General features: G+C 48.3%; 1 protein-coding gene across 5 annotated transcripts in view; it reads left to right on the top strand.

The window, feature by feature from the left end:
- The first annotated feature begins 6,251 nt into the window (after positions 1–6,251).
- SEPHS1 (selenophosphate synthetase 1) overlaps positions 6,252–21,536 on the top strand; it is a 29,865-nt gene continuing 14,580 nt past the window's right edge. Inside the window, exons 1-6 of one of the 5 annotated variants that reach the window (XM_082648286.1) lie at positions 6,252–6,376; positions 9,191–9,460; positions 13,957–14,060; positions 16,079–16,186; positions 17,052–17,206; positions 20,609–20,699. In XM_082648286.1, coding sequence (XP_082504412.1) covers positions 9,268–9,460; positions 13,957–14,060; positions 16,079–16,186; positions 17,052–17,206; positions 20,609–20,699 — 651 coding nt within the window. In that variant the 5' untranslated portion in view covers positions 6,252–6,376; positions 9,191–9,267. Of the gene's footprint in view, positions 6,377–7,070; positions 7,211–8,606; positions 8,882–9,190; positions 9,461–13,799; positions 13,853–13,956; positions 14,061–16,078; positions 16,187–17,051; positions 17,207–20,608; positions 20,700–21,536 lie in introns of those variants that run through there. The other 4 variants (XM_082648287.1, XM_082648288.1, XM_082648289.1 and 1 more) reach the window with 4 other exon arrangements.

Raw genomic sequence — 21,536 nt, 5'->3', positions numbered from 1 at the left:
ATTTCCTCACCTGTAAATGGATAATAATGGTATCTACTTCATCCGGTTGTTATGAGGATTAAGTGAATTTGTCTATGCCGCGCTCTCAGAAGCCTGCCTGGCGTGCACACAGCAAGCGATTTGAAGTGTTAACTGTTGTCACTGTGTTGAACCCACAGCCATGGTCCTTGCCTGCGTGGAACTGACAGCCCATGAGGAAAGCAGAACAAACACTGTACAATCCACCCACTAAACTTAGCTACCGGAGCATCCGTACCTGCTTCCTCTCCTGTCTCCATCCAGCTGCCAGAATGCCTCGCCTCTCCCCTCCTTCCAGGACCTTGTTCTACCAGCTACCCTTCCTCATTCCTACATCTTTAGTCTCCTTTGCTTTGCTTTACGCACCTGTTCAAAGCTTTTCAGGTTCTAAAAAACAACCCCCTTCTCCCCCTCAAGTAAATGTCTCTCTTCTTCTGCCCCTTCTACAGCATGCTTCTTAAAAGAGGCACAGTATAGACTCTTCAAAGACTCTTAAAAGAGTCTATACTCATTATCTGCACTTGCCGACCCACACGCACTCCTCGGCCCCCTACACCCCGTCTTCCACCTGCACTCAAGTACCCCAAGGCCACTAAATCCAATGATTTATTTTTGGCCCTTATGTCGATTTTCTGTAGCACGTGACAATGTTGACTCCTCCTACCTTCTTAGAATTTTCGTCCCCCAATTCCAGAGTAACTCTCTCCTGTCACTCCTACCACAGGCCAGAGAATGCCCGAGGCACTGGGAGGCAAAGGTATTCAGTCTCCCCAGGAGCTCGTGGCTTTTAGTGGGAGGGGGGAGCGGGGGGTGGGGAGGTGTGGAGGAGAGATTAGGTACATGGAATCATTGCAAATCAGGGGGATGAGTCCTACGATAAGGACCAAAGTAGGAAGGCGCAGCTGGTTCCCTCAGGGCACTCAGGGGAGAATCCATTTCCTCGCCTTTTCCAGCTTCTGGAAGCTGCTCACGTTGCTTGGTTTGTGGCCCCGTATCACTGCGACCTCTGCTTCCTTTGTCACAACTCTTCAGGCTCTCTTGCCTCCCTTTTTTCCTGTATAAGGATCCTGGTGTTACATTGGTCCATCCAGATAACCCAGGAAAATCTCATCAAAAAAAAAATCCTTGGGGGCTTCCCTGGTGGCGCAGTGGTTGAGAGTCCCCCTGCCGATGCGGGGGACGCGGGTTCATGCCCCGGTCCGGGAAGATCCCACATGCCGCGGAGCGGCTGGTCCCGTGAGCCATGGCCGCTGAGCCTGCGCGTCCGGAGCCTGTGCTCCTCGGCGGGAGAGGCCGTGGCGGTTAGAGGCCCGCGTACCGCAAAAAAAAAAAAAAAAAAAAAAAAAAATCAAATCCTTGGGCTTCCCTGGTGGCGCGGTGGTTGAGAGTCCGCCTGCCGATGCAGGGGACGCGGGTTCGTGCCCCGGTCCGGGAAGATCCCACATGCCGCAGGGCGGCTGGGCCCGTGAGCCATGGCCGCTGAGCCTACGCTCCGCAACGGGAGAGGCCGCAACAGTGAGAGGCCCGCATACTGTAAAAAACAAAACAAAACAAATCCTTAATGGGACTTGCCTGGTGGTCCAGTGGTTAAGACTCTGCGCTTCCACTGCAGGGGTCATGTGTTCGATCCCTGGTCAGGGAAGTAAGGTCCCGCATGCTGTGTGGCACGGCAAAAAAAAAAAAAAAATCCTTAACCACATCTGCAAAGTCCGTTTTGCCAGGTAAGGTAACACAGTCACAGGTGATTAGGATGTGAGTATCTCTGGGGACCACTCTGCTGTCTACCAGAGATGGAGTTCTCCCTGGAGCAGCCAGACAACTCTTCAGAGAGAAGACTCTTGGAGGGGAATTTTATAGGGTTAGTTCTTATTTGCCAGAAGGGGAGAAAAGGTGGTACAAGCAAAGGACTAGTGCCTGCCGAGAGGCTAAATGTAGAAAGAGAAGGTGAGCCTGGAGATCTGTAAGCATCCAGCATGGTTGCATGGCTGAAGTACAGGAAGAGGGTACCTTCTAGAGATCATATGAGAGAGGAAAAGTAGAAGCTGGATCGTGAAGTTTTTTGTTTTTAAACCAAATTGAGTCTGAAATGTATCTGAAATGCATTTACTTGGCCAATGCCATTACTTTAGACTGTGCTATTTTTTCTTTAAAACATTCTTTAGGGACTTCCCTGGTGGTCCAGTGGGAAAGACTCCATGCTCCCAATGCAGGGGGCCCAGTTGGATCCCTGCTTGGGGAACTAGATCCCGCATGCATGCCGCAAGTAATAAGAGTCCGCATGCCTCAACTTAAAAAAGATCCTGCGTGCCGCAACTAAGACCGGGTGCAGCCCAAATAAATAAATAAACCTTGGGAATTATCCTTAAAAATAAATTAATTAATTAAATAAAGCAAATATTCTAAAAAAAAACAACTTTAAGTTGACTCACTTTTTGTCCTAAATAATAATGCCCACAGAATCACAGGTTTTATATGTTAGTTATATCTTTCCAGTGTGTGTTAAGATGTGTATGTAACTATAAAATGTTCTTCCCTGTACACCCTAAAATCACGTACACCCATGAGTGAGTACCATACTTTGAGAAATGGAGCCAGAGGCATTGAAACCGCCTAAAGGTTTTGAGCAGGGAAAGAAAGAACATGATCAGGGTTGCCTTGGATCAATATCATTCCCGTAGCATTAATCACTTTGGACTGAACAGAGACCGGTGAAAATCACAGCAGAAAGCCCGTAAATTAGGAGACTTCCACAATAGTTGAGGGGAGAGATGAGACATGAACAGAGACAGGGACTGTGGGAGGGGAGTGGAGGGTTTGGATGTGAACAATATCAAGGTGGTAGAACTGACAGGTAACAGTGAAGACTGGAAATGGAAAGGGAGGAGCTGGGGATGACTACCAGGGTTCTAGCATGTGCAGTGCAGCAGATACCGGTCCATCCACCAAGATGGCAAATAGAGGGGGAGCTGATGGGCGGGCGAGGGGGGGCAGGGTTGGAAGGAAAAGAATTGCTTTAGTCTGGAACATGCTCGATTTGAAGCGTCTGTGGAACACTCATGTAAGTACTTGAATGCCTGTGTCTGTGGCTCTGGGGACTGGGGCATCATAGAGAGCCGAGCTGTCCAGTAGAAATAGGCTGTGAGCAACCTATGTCATTTTAAATGGTCAGGTGGCCATATTAAAAAAAAAAGTAAAGAGATTAAATGATATATTTTATGTAACGCAACATATCCAAAATATTCTATTGCAAGATGAATCAATAGAAAAATCACAAAGATATTTTACATTCTTTTTTCATTTTAAGTATTCAAAATCCAGTGCATTTTTTACAGAGAGCACATCTCAGCTGGGACATTCCAGGCACTCGAAACGCACCACGGAGTGTTACCGTATTTATTGGACAGCACGGCTCTAGAAGCACTTGCTGCAGGCAGGCCAGGGTGATCAGATGTTTACCTGGGGGATGGTGGAGGCTGAGGACCCTGATCAGATACTGAGGGTGATCAGATTTGCTAAAACTGGATTTTACAAGGAAGGGCACAGATGGGTCTAGGAGAAGATTCAGGAGCCAGACTGAAGTTTGGCCAAGCACATCATCTTTGTCACAATCCCACCCATGACACCTGATCAATATAATCTTTGGAGTGGGGCTGGCAAATGCGTATTTTCAACAAGCTTCCACCAGGTAATGCAACCCAGGAGAACCATCTTTCAGTTGGAGCCAGTAGCACCTGAGAACTCAGGGGAGATGGTTCACAACAGGATGGGGCTCTGATGAGCCGCCTGGGGAAGACTCACAGAAAGAAAAAAAGCTTATGGGGGGAAGCACAGAGAGAGAGGCTTGTGTTTAGGGCAAAGGAAGGGAAGGATGAGAGCGCTGGTGGAGTATCTGTCCCCAACACTGTAGCCTGGCTCCAGGCTACTCAAGGCATCGTGGCTTAGACCAGAGTCTACAAACTCCGCTCGGGAGAATCTGACTCAAGCTGTCCTGAAGCTGCCGGAGAGCTCCAACCCCAGGGCCTGGGGGAGGAAGGAGTGGGTTCTGAGGACGCTCGCCTCCCACACAAAGCAGGGATCAGCCTCTTGCTGGCCCAGACATTCAGTTTTGAAACTCCGCAGGGCTCTGTCCAAGGTCTCTTTCTTTTTCTTCCTCTGCTCTCACTCCTGGTTAATTTCACCCCTTTCCGGGGCTTCAAACTCCATTTATATGCTGATGGTGCCCACATTTGCATCTCAGACTCAGAGTCCACCCCTACTCGAAGGGCCAGACCTAGTTTTACCAATTGCCTTCTGCCTAGAGCATCTGGCGGGTGCCTGAAATTTAACATTTCCAAAGCTGAACTAACCCCCAAACCTGTTTGCTTGCTAGTAAGTTCCTGTTTCAACTAGTAGCCTCACTACTCACCCGGTTCCCCCCAAACTAGAAATCTGGGTGCCATCTTCCGCCTCTTCCGCCAACCATACGCGAAATCACCTGAAATTCCTTCCTTTGTCTGTATTCCTGCAACTTCAGTTCGGATACCCTCGACCCCATGCTTGACTAGTACAATTCCCTCCTCATTAGAGATGTGGCCCCACTCTCCCTTCTGGGAGAGGGCATCCTCCCAAATGCGGTACAGCCTTCTTTTACAAGCTAAACTTGTAAAACCCAAATCTGACAAACTCTGCTGACTACGGCATAAACAGCAAACTCCTCGGCATGAAACATGCATCCTCACAGAGGGCCCTACTCACCTCTGTTGTCACCTTCCCCCAATCCCCAAAATCTTTTTTTCTAGTTGTGACATTTGTTTGCTAAAAAATACACACAACATACCAAAATGCCCCAAACAACTCACAAAATCGATTTTAAAAGGGAGGAGATGAGGGGAGTTAAGATATCTGTATCCTCCTTCCCTGATCCCGAAGGTCTGGAGTGTTGCCTGGGGATTGCCTGTACCTGCGTTTCCCCAGGCGATTCGGAGGCAAATCTAGGTTTGTCAACCAGTGGGTTATGCCACTCTGACAAAAGTCCAACACATCAAAGAATCTAGGCTACTATGCTCTTTCCTAACTTCCTGTAGGGCTGCAGAGAAAAGACAGAGAGGAGCCTGCATCAGCCTGGACTGCATTCTAGACTGCATCACGATTGCATCCTCACCTAGATCAAAACCCTGGGGAACTGCCAAGCAGAAATTTTAAGAATGAAAAGGGCATCTGCGTAGCCTACAAACCTGACAACAGAACCTACAGCACCTTTCGGTTAAAAAACGCTCCTGCCCCAAAATACATTTGGAAAACGTCGAACCACTCTAGAAAACTTTGATCGGCATCCCCTCCCTCACTTCTCGGTTTTAAGGGGAGCCCTAAAAGACGCCATAGGAAAGCATTTTGCTTTATTTTATTCAGCAGTGCCTTAGAAAGTTGAAAACCTGAAAAAAGTAATCTCAGAAGCTGAATCGCTCCTATGGGTGTCCATTCAAACACAAACAGTATTAGACTGCCATGTTTACTTGAACCCGTGGAGAGAAAACAATGTAACTGAGGAACCTTAAGCTTTGACTTCCTACCAAGCACATGAAACGTTCAAGAAACTTTGCAGGACGTGTGCACGTGCACTAAGGCTCACATTAACTCCCGAGCCAGGCTGAACAATAGAGGGAGACTCGTTATTAACGAAACGCGCCGTCTGTGTTTCGAAGTCCTTCATCGCAGCAGAGGGGGCCTTTCCTCTGCTCCGATTCGATTTTCAAATTGTTTCCACGCTCATTGTCTGCCAGTAGGAACAACGGCAGCGCTTGGGGCGCTTGGGGGAGCAGGTACAGCGTCCCGCAGAGTGCAGCGCGGTTGAGCCCGGCCAGGTTTTGGGACATTCCCGGCTCTTCCAGCGGATCAAGGAAAAGGAGGTGGCCCGGGCGCCAAAGGCTGCTGCCAATGCAACTCGCAACTTTTGAAATCAATCCTTTTTGCATCATGCAACGGATGCCACCTCTCCTCTGGCTTGCAACCCCCCACCCCTCCCCCGAGACCAATCATTGCCGCGCTCGGGCCTGCACATCGCCTCCGCCCCCTTGCCGGGCCGCACGCAGCTACCGAGCCGCACTGGCCGCGGCCCGCCGCCTCTTAAAGGGAGGGAGCCGGCCCTTAAAGGACCCTCGCGCGCGGCACACGGCGGCCCCGTTCCCGGCAGGGGCCCGCCGAGCCAGGCCGAGCCCCCGCGGCGCCCAGGCGCGGCCCGGGGCCCTCCCGCCCTCCGCGCCGCCGCCGGGAGCGGCCTTTTTATTCAGGCGACGCTTAAGGGAGCCCGGCGGCGCCCGGTGCATTGTGGGAGCGGCGGAGTCCCGTTCGCGGGAGGAGGCGGAGGGCGCAAAGCGAACCGGTAAGCGCCTGGCTCGGGGAGGGGGGGCGAGACACCAGGCTTAAAGGGGAATATTCGTCCGCAGGCCCAGGGCGGCCGTGCGGATCCCCTCGCGGGCCGCCTGGGCGCGCCGGGAGCCGTGCACGGTCGGCGCTCTGCAGCGCAGCCTGGAGAGGGGCCGAGCCAGGGCTTGGTGGGGCCGCTTTAAAAAAGAAGCACCGCCCGCGCCGCCGCCGCCGCCGCCGCGCGGGGCCGAGGAAGGAGGGAGGGAGAAGAGGGCGGGGGAGGAGTGGAGGGGGAGGGCGGCGACGCAGGGGTTAATTTTTTCGCCCGCCGACATTTTTGTGCGGCGGCGGCGGCGGCCCGCGCGCGCGGCGGGAGAGCCTAGCCCGGTGCCCGGGGCGCGGCGCGCGGCGCCTCCGGGCCCTCCCCGCCCCCCCGTCCGCGCGCGCCCTCCCTCCGGCCCCGCGGGCGCAGCCTGACCCCGGGCGTCCCGGCCTGGCCGGCCCGCGAGCCGGGGGACCCGCCGCGGCCGGTGGGCCGTGCGCGCCTCACTCCCGCCCCGCGGCCTGGGCCGCGCGGTTCCCGCCGCTGCCGCCGGGACAGGGAGCGGGCGGGCCGGCATGGCCCCGCTGGCCGCCCCGCTCCGCCTCCACCGGGCCGCGCCGCACAAAGAGCCTGGGCCCGGGTGGCCTTTAAAGGCGGCAGCCGGGGATTTAAGGTGTCCCCGAGCTCTGCCCTGCACGCACCGGCTGCCGCCCCGACGTGTGCTTCCCGAGGGGTGCGCCGCCCCTGCGCCCACGTCGCCGCGTCCCCTCTGTTTTTTATTTCCTAGGCTTGGGAACCTGGGGGGAGGTAGGTACCGGGCCGGGGCTGCCCCCTCTCCCACCCCCACTTACCGTGCTCCCTCGGCTCTGCGGCCAGCTTGGCGCCCTCGTTTGAAAAAATTAAAACGTGGCCGAGAAGGAAAGGGTTAACCGTTGTTTTTAAATATTCATGTCATTGTTTAAAGGTGTAAACAGGCAGCTTCGGGGTTGAAGTCGTCTGCGCGTTATGCCAGCCCCCCACCATTAATTACGCCTTTCCTCACGTCCCCCTCCACCCCCCCATTTTCTCATCCCGTCCAAAAAATGTAAGAATTTATGTTTTTTTAGGATTCGGATGCGATGTGTGTGATTTATGTCCCTCGTTCCATTTGGAATTTTAAAACTCCTGAGTGCCTTTTGGGCTTAAGGTGTTTTAAACTTTTTGCCCTTAAAAACCTAGGAAGATTTAAAAGGAAGTTAGACCCCTGAATTCCAAGGGCCCCTCCCCGCCTTTTTTTTTTTTTCTTTCTTTTTTTTTTTTTTTTGGATAGGGATTGGAGGTAGGAAAATAACTGGATGCCTCGTGAGTTGGATTTTTTTTTTTACCCCTGGTAGGAGTGAGGCGGTGTTAAGTGCGAGGCATTTGGTGAGGAAAGGACTGTTGTTTTTGTTCCAAACCCAAGTCAAACTGCTATTGGACTTTTCCTAACTCTAAAATGGCTTCAAAATTCCCAGCTCCATAACTTAGCTCTCCTGGCGCCCTCCTTTCGGACAGGTGGTTGGTTTTCTTGGAATGTTGGAAGGTTTACTCCTTTACGGTTGTAGATTTCAAACGGAAATCATTGCTCACCCCAAACATGGCTTTGTAAAGACAGTTTGGATTACTGCCCAAACTCAGGCTCTAGGAGATTTATTTTAAATGAGTGATGGGCTTCGCAGGGGATCGAAAACTCTATAAATGGGAATTATGTTCTTAATGATAAATTTTATAGGGGAAACTGACCCTAAAACTTGGGGTGTCTAATTCTATGCCCAGTAAAGTATCAGCCGGGAAGTTTTGTAAACCCCGGGAGCACGTGGAAGGTTTCCGTTTAGCCGCAAAGGCTTCAAGCTTAGAAAAGTTTGTTCCAGAAACTTCCAGCGATACCAAGTACCATAAATGCTTGTGATTTAGTACAGTTTATCACTTTAGGTCTGCAGTGAAACAGTAACGAGCAGTAGCATATTTTATCAATGATGTGTGTGTGTACTAGTTTGTTGGGCGGGGTGTTTGCTTTCTAGGAAATAGCACTGAATTAAAACATCAGAAAACTTTCCACTGCTCTCTTGTAGAAAATGAGCTTTGCTGTGTTAAACAGCCATTCCAGTTCTCAAGTTGTGTTCTTTAGAGAGGCTTCCTGTTAGTTTTGGATCATGTCGTGTACTTCTGGCTCAGAGTGAAAACCTGTTTTTCTAAAACTGAACTTAGCGTCGTAAAGAATTTCATCAAATGCATATCCACCGATGTCCTTTTCACCAAAAGTATCTGTTAAGCATATTATCTTTCTTTGTGAGATAGCAAAAGATGGTAAAAGGTCTTCCTGAAGAGTCACTTTAGCCAGGGCATTTAATATCTAAACCATAGTACTTCCTGGTTGATAGGTGAAGTGACTAGTTTTCCTGTAATGCTGCCGGCTAGAAGAACGTTTGGAACTTTTTACTCAAGATGGCACTGTGTCCTGTAAGTCAGCTGGCCCATAGTTCCGTCTTCCTTGCAGCCCCTCAGAGCCACCATTATAACAACACAGACATCAGATCTCCTTCCATAGAATATGTCTCTAATGGTACAGTCACCTTTTAAAATGACGACTTCTAGCTTATGCATCACTGTGACAAACTATTGTGGTCCCAGATGGCTGTTTCCCTGTGGTCTTGGTGATTGCAGCCCTTTTCATGTTTACTTTTCACTGTCATGTATTCACTCACTAGATTCTTGGCGGGTACTGGTAAGAACTCTTTAATGGTGTCTTTGTGTTTCGGTGCTACCCAGGTGGATCTGTAAAGAAACCAGCCGTGTAGGAGAGGGAGGGGAGGAACCCAGCGGTGAGGTGTGTGCGCCCGAGAACCATGTCTGCGCGGGAGTCCTTTAACCCGGAAAGTTATGAATTGGACAAGAGCTTCCGGTTAACCAGATTCACTGAACTGAAGGGCACCGGCTGCAAAGTGCCCCAAGATGTCCTGCAGAAATTGCTGGAATCCTTACAGGAGAACCACTTCCAAGAAGATGAGCAGTTTCTTGGAGCAGTTATGCCAAGGCTTGGTATGTGAACTGCTGTTTCTTTCATATTTCCCTGAGTAGAGCATCTTGGCTGCAATGTAGTCAGTGAGTCAAAAAACTAGATTTCTCCTCCCATGTTGCCTTTTTTTTTTTTTTTTAAAGTTTCTGCAAGAAGGATTCAAAGAGCAAAGCAATGGTAACTGTTACCTCATTGTAACTTATTTGGAGGAACGACTTGAAAAACATGAAGAAATATGCTCTAACCATTTTGAAACTGTTACTATGCGATTGAGACACTTGTATTACAGTAAGAGCATTTTTATTAAATCAGAGTAGGAAAGGTGTCGTGCAGGACACCTTTAGAGAGCAGTGCCTGGGTTGGGGGGAACTCGGGGTTCCTGTGCAGCAGGCATTGCTTGAAAAGCTCCCATGGGGAGGAGGGAGACACAGCAGGTGAGAACACTGGACGGGGTCTGGACCCCAGGACGGCATCTGGACTTGAGAGCCGTGTTTCCTTGACCCAGTTCCTGCTGCCATTAGTGGTTTGCCTTTTCTCAAACACAGAGCTCAGAAATTCTAGGCTACTGGGATGCTGTTTGTTAGCTTCTCTTGTGTGCTTTGTTAAGTACATGATGCAAGACTGTGATCACTTTGCCTTTTGGGTGTTTGACATGTATTCTAGGAGTTTGTGGGTGTTTTGTAGTTACGGTGTATGAGTTGATCAGCTTTCTTACATAAGGTTTTAACTGCATTTCTTTTATGGTCATGTTCTGTCTTACAACATTGGTTTTGAACCTAGGGTACTCCTTTCTTTCCTGATGTATAAAGCAGAGAAACGCAGAGTTGCTTTGGGTGGGAGAGGAGAATTCACACCCTGCACTCTTGGGGCCTGTAGGGCTTGCAGGAGCTCAGTTAGAAAATCATCCTCATCTAGCTGATGTCTCAGCGTGGAGAACTACCACAGGAATGAGGTGGAGTGGATGTCAGCTTGCTTGTCAAGAAATGAGAATATACTGAGAAAGCCCTTAGATGACTTTGTCGGGGCCAAATGGGCAGAGACAAATGCAGTCAAAACCTCATGGATAAAGGCATCATTCCCCTCTGTAACTGCCCCCGTTGACTTCTTGAGCACTCCATGGAGCTCAGGAAGGCCGGGTAACCCGTTCCCTGTCACTTGGTGGGGGTCAGGAACTGGCATCCACATCTTCCAATTCCTCCGCCCACCATACTGCTTATCGTCTGGTTTTTAAGTCCATACGTGTTCATGGGGAGAGGAGCCGCGTCAGCTGTAACTCAGCAGTGGCAAAAGGGGACAGATGTCGACAGCAAGGGTCCAGGCAGGAGAAAGAAATAAATGTTACTCTGTGCAAGTTCGTAACCCTCCTGAACCTCAGTTTTCCCATCTGTAAAATGGGGTAATAATACTGTTTGCAACTGTTGTGAGTAGAAGAAATTATCCGTGTGTGTATGTATATGCACCCTGTGCACCTGTACCCGTGTACATAATACTTGTGTGTGTATGTATAATGTTTATATAACGTATACACACAAGTCTGTTGACCTGTATTTAAAATGTTTTTTGTAAAAGAATGTCGTATTTCCTGGATTCTAAGGATGAACCGTAACAATTGTTAAATATACACTTTTATTAAATGTATTCTAACTAAAGAAATGTTAAGATAAGTGTGTCTTAGTACTTGGTACCTCTGTTGCCTGATGCCTAAGCTGCCATGTGTTGATGGCTGCTGGCCGTGGGGGTAGAGTGATGATTTGGGTTGTTTTTTTTTTTGATGGATAGTTTCAGTCTTGCTGAAACCTAGAATTCCCCGTCACCACCCACTGATGGTTACATACACCCTGCTCGGTCTGGTATTTGAGGCTCCCTCTACTCTGGCATTTACCTGCCCTCTGCCTGTACTGTCCCTCTCTCTCTCAACTTGATACCCTCGTTTGCAAGGCCCATGGCCTGTCCCATTCTCACCCTCTCTCTCTTCCTTTCTTGAAATTTGGTAGGTGATTTGTAGACCAGTCACTACAGACCAGTGCTGTCCCAAAGAAAGATGAGGTGAGCCACCTGTGTCATTTAAAATTTTCTAGTACAGATAGTTCCATTAAAAAAAAAAAAAAGAATCAGGGGAATTGAATTCTAATATATTTTATTTAATCCAGTATATAAAAACTATAATTTCAATACATAATTAATATAAAACATTGCTAACAAGACGTTGGTTTTTCTCGGTACTAAGTGTTTAAAAATCGAGTGTGTGCACTTGTAGCGCATGTCACTTTGGAATTGCCCCATCTCACATGCTCGGTAACCGCATGTGGCTGGTGGTTCCCATGTGGACAGCCCTTGACCCTCCTTCTAACACGGAGTGGTGTCCTGGTGAAGAGAGAGGACTTGTAGGTGATGGAAGCTTCTTGTCAGCCCCAGGAGCGTGCTGGGGAGTCATGTTTCACACGCTCTGATGCTGGGTATCAAGAGAAATTAACTGCTTTACAAACCAAAAAGATTGAATTCCAGTTTAAGATTCCCACGTTACAAAACATTTAAAGCTAACTTTCAGCAACTCTTTAGTCTCTCTTTCAATAGTCCTATAGTTTATATGAAAATCTAAAAGAAAAACAGTATTTCTTCCCTCTTTTCCAAAGTGAATGGTAATAGACTTGGAACACCCAGTTGTTGGAAAGATCAGTTTGGGGGAGCAGTCGGTATGAGTTTAATTGTGGCTCTTGAGTGCTAGAGAGCCCCGCTAGAGGGCGCTTCTGCATACATGCGTCGCTGAGATGAATCATCACACGCTTTCTGATCACTGGTAATGAGCGTTCCATTGTTACAGATTTGTGAGGCTTGCCATTCTGAATCAAAGTCCTCCATTCCCTAACTGGATCTTCCACCAGGAGTTTCTGCTTTGCCATCTAGTGTAGTAATAAAACATCAGCCTGCCTACACAGAGTGATCTTTCACTAAACTTGATTTTATTTTAGTGTTAGTAAGAATGGATCAGGACTTGACATGGTGCTGGGGTAGTTGTGAAAGAAAGCCACACGTGGTCCTGTCTGAGTGACTCGGGTGTGACTTATTCCGTTTGAAATTCTGAATCGAGACGGTAAACATCTACCTGCTTCCTTTCGTACTTCATGGGATTTGTCCTTTGCTTTTGGCCATTGGGCTGCCAGGTTGAAATACTTCCTGAGGGCCAGAGGGCATCCTCTTGAGAGAGGTGAGTGTAGGAAAGCACTCCATTAGGCTTACCTGGTGAGAGGCCAGTCTGAATTTGAAAGGTTTGCATTACAGGTGATTTTTTTTAAAAAATGTAGCCTGCAGTAGCTAGTCTTGACTGTTTCTAAACTGATTTCAGGAAAAGGGAGCTGTTTCTAATTAGCCCATCAGTTGTCTGTGTTATCTTTCTAAATGTTTAGAAACAATTTTTAATAAGTTGAAATATATCCCATAGGCTTGTTAAGCAAATTTTTCTTTCCCTGCTCATTAAGTTAGTAGAGGTGACATAAGTTTCTCATGAGTGGAATGCATGGAATTTTAAAGTTTCTTGGGAGCCACAGTGTTTATGTACATGCTTGATTGGAATCAATGAATACTTGTTCTAGCATTGTCCTTTTCTTTCTTTCTTCTTTCCTTCCTTCCTTCGTTTCTCTCTTTCTCTTTCTTTCTCCCTTCTTTCCTTTCTTATTTTTGTCATTTTTGACTAAAATGTAGTATAATAGCATTTTTTAAAATTTTTATTTATTTATTTATTTTTGGCTGCGTTGGGTCTTTGTTGCTGCGCACAGGCTTTCTCTAGTTGCGGCGAGCGGGGGCTACTCGTTGAGGTGCGTGGGCTTCTCATTGCAGTGGCTTCTCTTGTTGCGGAGCACGGGCTCTAGGCGCGCAGGCTTCAGTAGTTGTGGCATGTGGGCTCGGTAGTTGTGGCTCACGGGCTTTAGAGCGCAGGCTCAGTAGTTGTTGTGCACAGACTTAGTTGTTCTGCGGCATGTGGGATCTTCCCGGACCAGGGCTCGAACCCGTGTCCCCTGCATTGGTAGGCGGATTCTTAGCCACTGCACCACCAGGGAAGCCCTATAATAGCATTTTATATGTGTAAAATATTTTACAGATTTTCTGTTGGAAAAACAGAATCATGCCCAAAGATATACTCCTAAGTAACTATGGAGAAGACAACCCAAGTTCCATTTGTGCTGTTCTCATCTTTACAGAAATTCTGTATGGTGCCAGTCACGTGATACAGTAACACAAAGGAAACTTTCTGTTCAAGGCATCGTTAAAGTCTAAAAATTGTACCATGTTGAAGTTGAGTCTTATGACTAACAAATTGTGTTCTCATTTTCTATCTTAAGCTGGTTTTGTTTCACGTTTATTGCAGTTATGCTTCTTGATAGGAAACACATTGCTTTGTTGGCGGTGAGCAGTGTTCCGTAAGTGTCTTATGCAAAACCCCTCCTATTCAGAACACTGCAGGTACAAAATGACATGGCTCTTCCTGTTGACTTTTGGATGATGATGACCCCCATCTTTGCAGGCATCGGGATGGATACCTGTGTCATTCCTTTGAGGCACGGCGGTCTTTCCTTGGTTCAAACCACAGATTACATTTATCCCATCGTCGATGACCCTTACATGATGGTAAGTTTAACCGACGTGTTTTTACATCTGGAACTGCTTACTCTTTTGGTTTTGGGTGGTGGCTGGGGTTTTGTTATTCTTGTGTGGGTTTTTTTGTTTTCGTTCTACACAAATTGCTCTCATCCTACCCCTGCCCTGACTCCCGTGGTTGTAGATCTGATCTGGTCGATCCCTTGCTCACACTTGGCACCGTGCATGAGGTAGGCAGTTAAGGTGGATGGGGGGCGTCCCCTGCTGCTTTCGTACCTGCCTGTGTGTCTGTGCCAGAACACCTGTGGTCTGTTAAGCGTGTCTGTTGACTGATGTGTTTGTAGTTTTCTTCTTTATTTCCTTGTACTTTTCTTTCTGGGACATTTGTAAACGCCACACTCCTGTGTTTCACCATCCTCTGTAATAGGACTGATCCTAGATGTCTCTGTCCAGAAAGAAAGAGCTTAGCATCTCATCACCATTAAACCTGACCGTTGATCCTGAATCTGGTCATTCCCCCTCCCCGTGTCTTTTTTTTTTTTTGTGGTACGCAGGCCTCTCACTGCTGTGGCCTCTCCCGTTGCGGAGCAAAGGCTCCGGACGCGCAGGCCCAGCGGCCATGGCTCATGGGCCCAGCCGCTCCGCGGCATGTGGGATCTTCCCGAACCGGGGCACGAACCTGCGTCCCCTGCATCGGCAGGCGGACTCCCAACCACTGCGCCACCAGGGAAGCCCCTCTCCCCGTGTCTTATTCCACTGTGTGGCGTGTGCATCCGCCTGCTGATCACGCTCTGCCCCGACACCCCGTCCTGCTCATTGCAGGGTTGCTGCCAGCAGCCCCTCCTTCTTCCCAGCTGGACCCTCCACCCTGGCAGCTGGGAGGAGCCGATGAAGAGATTGGCAACATCCTATCATTAGAAAGTGCCGGAGGCCCTTCCTGTGCCAGGGGCACTGGGATTGAGCCCCACGTAGGGACTGAGGCCGGGAGGTCTGAAGGTGGGGACAAGCACGCATGCTCCCAGAAACCTGTTTCTCGCCTCTGGCGCAGCGGTCCTGAGAGCTGCGCACGCCACTCCCCCGGTGTCCCACCTGTCCGGGGGCCCAGGGGGCTAGAACCGGAGTTCATCCTGTGCCAGCATCTCGTAGAAGGACCCGAGCGCCCACGCAGAAGGGGCAGCAGGTCGCTGCAGCCCGAGCCTGTGGTTGGCGCCTCCCAGCTGCTGACGGCGCCGCGCCCGTTACCTCGAGTGAGTCACAGGAGGTGATCAGGCTCCCTGCCGACCTGCCAGGCGGTCGTGAGACGGCATAAACGGGCAATGAAACGGCCGCTGGAAGTGATAGTAACTTGTGGTTTGATTACCCTTACGTCAGAAAGAAAAATTGGTCGTTTTCTCCTTTACTGTCTAGAGAAGGGCAACTTTAAAATTTTTTTAAATGTCTGTTGGCAGTAGAAGATCTTTATTACCACATTTCTGTTGAGTACTGTTTCAGAGCTCCTCAATAAAACCTTATAGTTTACTGGGAAATGCTTCCCTTTGTCTTTAGAAAACAGTCTGATTTCAGGCCTAGGTGTCGTTTATTTCTTCTGTCTTTTTGTTTCTCAACCGAGACGATTTTCCTGTTTATCTCGTACGAGAAGCTCCCAGATTTCTCCGTCTAGGTGTATAGAACCCATCTTCTCTATAACCAACAAAGGGGACATTTTTAAGGCTCTGCTCGGGAGAAGCGGCGGCTCCACGTCTTCTCTAGCACAGTCGTTTCCCAGCACTTCCACTCCGGCTGCTCTGAAACCAAGCACTCCAAGCTTTTCCCCGACATCTCCCCGCTCCGTTCCGCACCCAAATAAATTGCAGACCTCTCCCTAAAGTTTAGAACGGGAAAGAACCTGGAGACGATGGGTGCTGCACGAGAAAGGAGAGGTGGTAACGGGAATGCCCGAGAGTGGTTCTGTGATGGAGGAAAGGCGGTGAGTCCGTGAAGCACAGAGCCGGGGACCACGTCCCGGCAAGCCCGCTGTGGCGCCTGCTCACGTCTCCCCTCTCTTCCAGGGCAGGATAGCCTGTGCCAACGTCCTCAGCGACCTCTACGCCATGGGGGTCACAGAATGCGACAACATGCTGATGCTCCTTGGAATCAGCAATAAGATGACCGACAGGGTAAGCAGGAGCCGGTCCGGCTGCATCCTCGGCCCCGGTTGTGGTCCTGTCACTTGTCTGGTTGGCCCTCCTTCCCAGCCGTGAAGTCAGGCTGTCCATGTCCCACCCGCCCTCTGCTTTTTGGCAGTTAGCAGCGAATTAGAATAGGCTGGCCTCTTCGTGTCTCCATCCCCACCCGCTGCTTCCGCTTCTCTCTCCTGGGCAAACTGAAGCCAGCGTGCGTGTGTGTGTCGTGGTGACGTTTAGGCCGCAGTAACAGCACCTCCAGGCCGGGCACCCGCCTCTTCGGTCACGGTTGGCTGGTGACGTGGACGGCGGTGGGGCTGGGGTGCCCTGTGCTCACCCGCTAGCATCTGTGGCCTTGCTGCCTGACCCCCTCCTTGGCCCAGAGGTGAACTCCTGTTTAGATTATTTTTGACAGGTAATTGGTTTCGTCCCCGCCAGAAGTTTGCCCTGCGCATAGAACTGAGCATTCAATAGGCCCTTCTCTGCCCTCACAGCGTGCTCTCGGGCCACTGCTTGTACACAGACACCCGGAGCGGGCGCGTGGGCACGCGTTAGCTGGTCACGGGATGGTTAAGGACCGTCCAGAGAGCTGGCTCAGGTACAGGGCAGCCCTGTGCACCCAGCCTGTTCCGGTGTTTGCTCCTCTGTCGTCTGGGCTACATTCGCTTTGTGACCTAGAGCCTCTTCCTACTTTTGATAAAAGGGCTATACCATGTGAACTGTTCCCTGCCCCTTCTGTAAACTCTCAGGGCTTCCTGTAAGGGTTTTATGATCTTTTTATAACTACAGTGGTAGACTCTCTTCTCTGGGTTTTGAACTGAATGATGTGACTTTTAATTTGTGTCCTTTTAAACCGTAGGAAAGGGATAAAGTGATGCCCCTAATTATACAGGGTTTTAAAGATGCAGCAGAGGAGGCCGGAACATCTGTAACCGGCGGCCAAACAGTGCTAAATCCCTGGATTGTTCTAGGAGGTGTGGCTACAACTGTCTGCCAGCCCAACGAATTTATCATGTAAGTTGATTTTGGTTTCATGTCCCCTGGCCAGGTTCTCTCTCTCTCTCTCTCTTTCTCTCTCTTTCTCTCTTTTCTTTAAAAATATATTTATTGAGATACTAATTCACATACCATACAGTTCACTTATTTAAAGTGTTTATAAATTCAGTCGTCTTTGGTATAGTCACAGGGTTTTGCAACCCTCACTAGAGTCCACTTCACGACACTTTTATTGCCCCAGCGAGAAACTCTATCCACCCCCTCGGCTGTCACACCCCACCGCCAGCCCCCATCTCCATCCCCCATCTCCATCCTGGCTTCTTCCACTTCACAGAATATTTGCATAATCTTTTTAAGGTGTATCCATTTTGCAGCATGTATCAGTACCTCATCCCTGTTTATAAAAAAGTTTTAGATTTTTTTACTGAAGTATAATTCATATAACAAAATTTCACATAACATGAAATTTAGCTTTTTCAAGTACGCAATTCATTGGTTTTTAGTATTCACGAAGTTGCGCAACCATCACCACTATCCAATTCCAGAACATTTCCGTCTCCCCAAGAAAGAAACCTTGTATCCACAGCAGCCACTCCCAACTCCCTCCTCCCCCATCCCCTGGAAGCCACAGATCTACTTTCTGTCTCCTGGATTTGCCTGTCTTAGACATTTCATATAAATGGAATCATGCAACATGTGATGTTTTATGTCTGGCTTCTTTCACTTAGCACGTTTTTAGGGTTCATCCATGTTGCATGTGTGTCACTACTTCATTCCTTTTTATGGGTGAATAACATTCCATTGTATGGACAGACCACAGTTTATTCATCCAGTCATAGGTCATGGACCTTTGAGTTATTTCCACCTGTGGTGCGTGATGCTGCTGTAAACATTCGTGTGCAAGTTTTTTTGTGTGGATATACATTCCAATTCCCTGGGGTAGATACCTAAGAATTACTGAGTCACGTGGTAACTATTTAACTTGAGGAACAGACTAAGGCAGCTGCACCGTTTTACCTGCCCACAGCCATGGATGGGACCCTGATGTCTCCACATCCTCTCACCAGGACTTGTTTTACTGTCTTTTTGGTAATAGCTGTCTAAGTGGGTATGAGGCGACATCTCACTGGGTTTTGATTGGCATTTCCCCGGTGGCCAGTTCTGTGAGCATCTTTTCTTGTGCCCTCTGGCCATTTCTAGATCCTTGGAGAAGTTTCTTAACAGAAGTTGGCCCTTTTCGTGTTTGATGTCTTATTCAGAAAAGCCACCTTGTCCTATTCTTAGAGGAAGCAAAAGCTCCGTTTGTTTTATCTGATTTTGTGAGCAGGCACTGTGTTCAGGACTCCAGGGGTGTGAAAGGCCCTGCGGTGCAGAACCCCTCACCTGCCCTCAGTCATTAGTGGCAAGCACTTTGACCAGTCTCGGGTATTTTTAACCAAGTAACTCTTGACATTCAGATTATCTTCAGTTATGTTGACATTACACATAGTACTCCAATGCATAGATCATCTTGCATGTGTGACTCTTCGTAAGAAATTTTTCAGAATGGCATTGCTGGGTCCGTTGCCTGCGCACCATAATTCTGATCGATGTCTTCAGTTTGCCCTTCGTAGAGGCTCCACCAGCAATGGGTGAGAGTGCTGGGTTGCCCCATCCTAACTAGCACAGCCTGGTGACAGCCTCCTTGGTCTTTGCCTTACTCCTGAGAGTAAGGGTGAGTGTAATTTTCATGTATTCATGTCTTTGGTCCATTTTTTGACTGATGGGTGCGTCCGTGTTAAGGGTCTTGCCCTTTACCTACATCCAGGTTTTATTTTCCTATGTTTTATGTTGGTAGTTCTCAAACTTTCCACTTAGATGGGACAAGAGAACTTGCACCTGTCTCCCCCATTCCAGCTTTCCCATAGAAAAGGAACCCAGCTGTAGCCAAAAAACGAGAGAGGAAAAAACAATAAAACAGGCTTCAATGAATTTTTTGTCAACAGCGTGTATGCTTACTTTGTAAAATAAGAATGCACCTACGCAGGTGACTATGTTTTGTAAAAGACTGCCCACAGACTTAAAAATAACCCGGCGATTTTATCGTACTTCACTTGCTGATACAGATTTGTAGGTTGCACGTAACCAGTGACGCACAAGAGCACATCAGCTCTCAGGTGCAGTTGAGTCAGAATTGAAAGGCATTTATGTCTTAAGGTCCCGTTTTTGGAAAATGAGTTTCTGGTATATCCTCCCAGAATTAATATTTTTCAAAGCTAACAATGGATATAGATATTACAGGATGAGTCGAGGAGCTAGTTTTTGATTTTTAAGTCTGTGCCCCTGGCTTTTTAATCGACTTGTGTGAGTATTTGAGTTGTTCGCTGTCAGGGGACGGGATGGCTGTGTGGACAGCTCCTTGAACTTGGACAAGAAAGACATGAGTGCTAGACCCATGTCCTGGTCGTGAGGATACAAGTGAGATGGGAGTTTTGTCTGAGGGGGGACAGTCTTTCTGCTTTTAGGGCTGCGTTTTTTTAGTATTTGCCTTCTGTCTTTAAGACAGGGACCAACCAGGGACCCTGTGTACCAAGTAGGAAACTTATTGGTCATAACTCTGAGTTTGAAACATTGATGCTGAAATCACCAAAACATTAGACCCACAGATTCTAGCCAAATCCCACATCCTGAGAAATCCCACCTGCATCTCTATCATATAAGTGACTGTAAAAAAAAGAAAGAGAGAGAGAGAGGGAAAGAAAGAGAGGAGAGAGAGAGAGAGAGAAAGGAAGGAAGGAAAGGGAGGGAGGAAGGAAGAAAAGAAAGAAAAAAAACAACCGTTTTTGTTCCAGAAGTCTTGTTGCCTCAGAACCCTGGTGGGTCTGTGTTGAAAAGTACACAAGAGGGCTTCCCTGGTGGCGCAGTGGTTGAGAGTCCGCCTGCCGATGCAGGGGACGCGGGTTCGTGCCCCGGTCCAAGAAGATCCCACATGATGCAGAACGGCTGGGCCCGTGAGCCATGGCCGCTGAGCCTGCGCGTCCAGAGCCTGTGCTCCGCAACGGGAGAGGCCACAACAGTGAGAGGCCCGCGTACCGCAAAAAAAAAAAAAGAAAAAAGTACACAAGAGCATGGCTGAATCAGGGCCTGATGAGGCCTTTGAAGACTAAGCGATTTGCTTTTTTGGGAAACTGATAAGTCACTGGCCTAAGTGTTGTCAAAGTCCACGGCCTCCTCACTTTTCATTTAATGTTTTGTTTGTCAGTCATCCTAGTAGTAAACGGCAGAGCTCTAATACATGGCATTAGTTGGCTTAAATATAAGTGAGTGTTTGCAAACACACAAGTGGTTTTACCGGCCTTTTCTTTCTCCTGTTTAACCGACAATGATGAACTTATCTCCTCGGTTGATTTGACAAGGACCTGCCTGTGCTCTCTTCTTCAGGCCAGATAACGCAGTGCCAGGCGATGTGCTCGTGTTGACCAAGCCCTTGGGGACGCAGGTGGCTGTGGCCGTGCACCAGTGGCTGGACATTGTGAGTGACCTTCACCTTCCGGTGTCAGCAGTGTGGTTTCTAAAATAAGCTCTTCTAGTTTTAGTACCAGGAAGTGTGCTGTCCATCTAGGCCTTCAGAAATCCTGGGAATTGTCCCTATTCTTGTATTAGATCCAGTTTTCATGTATTGAATGCTTGAAGTAGGTAATCCCCTGCTCGGGGTTCAGAGATAATCCATAATGAGAATTCAGGGGACAGTGAGTGCAGTTTATCTGTTCATTTGGTGCTGAGATGGGTATGTCTTTCATACTTAAACATCACTAAAAAATAATACAGAGGAGGCAGTTCCCTGGCGGTCCAGTGGTTAGGACTCCGCACTTTCACTGCCGAGGGCCCAGGTTCAATCCCTGGTCGGGAACTAAGATCCCGTGAGCCGCGCAACGGAGCCAAAATAATAATAATACAGAGGAGAATATGTGCAAGGTTTGATATTTGAGGTTTAAGGCCAGGCTTATTGACAGTTTAAATTATTTTAGTCATGAGTTTTTTGGTCATTTCTGGTTGCTTGTTTTGTCTTTTTAAGCTAATTAGTAACTCAGAACATTTTGATAAATAATTAGGTCGTGGAGAAAGCATCTAGAATATGAAGATATTTATCCTGAGTCACTTTTCAAGTGAGCTATGATCAGTTGTTCTTCATTTAAGACTTTTCATTGCCATAACAACTCAAAAATTAATATGATTGTGGTATATTCTCACATATCTCAATGCTTTTAATTTCTACAACTGTCATCTGAAACCATCAGTCCTGAGAAACAATTGAAAATGAACAATTTTATGTTATTCGTCAACCAGGTATATCTTAGATTGACAAACA

Source organism: Grampus griseus (genome assembly GCF_964374135.1).
Source record: "Grampus griseus genome assembly, chromosome: 2".
NCBI lineage: Eukaryota > Metazoa > Chordata > Mammalia > Artiodactyla > Delphinidae > Grampus > Grampus griseus.
Note: the sequence above shows the minus strand (reverse complement) of the source record. Positions and strands in the feature narration are given on the sequence as shown.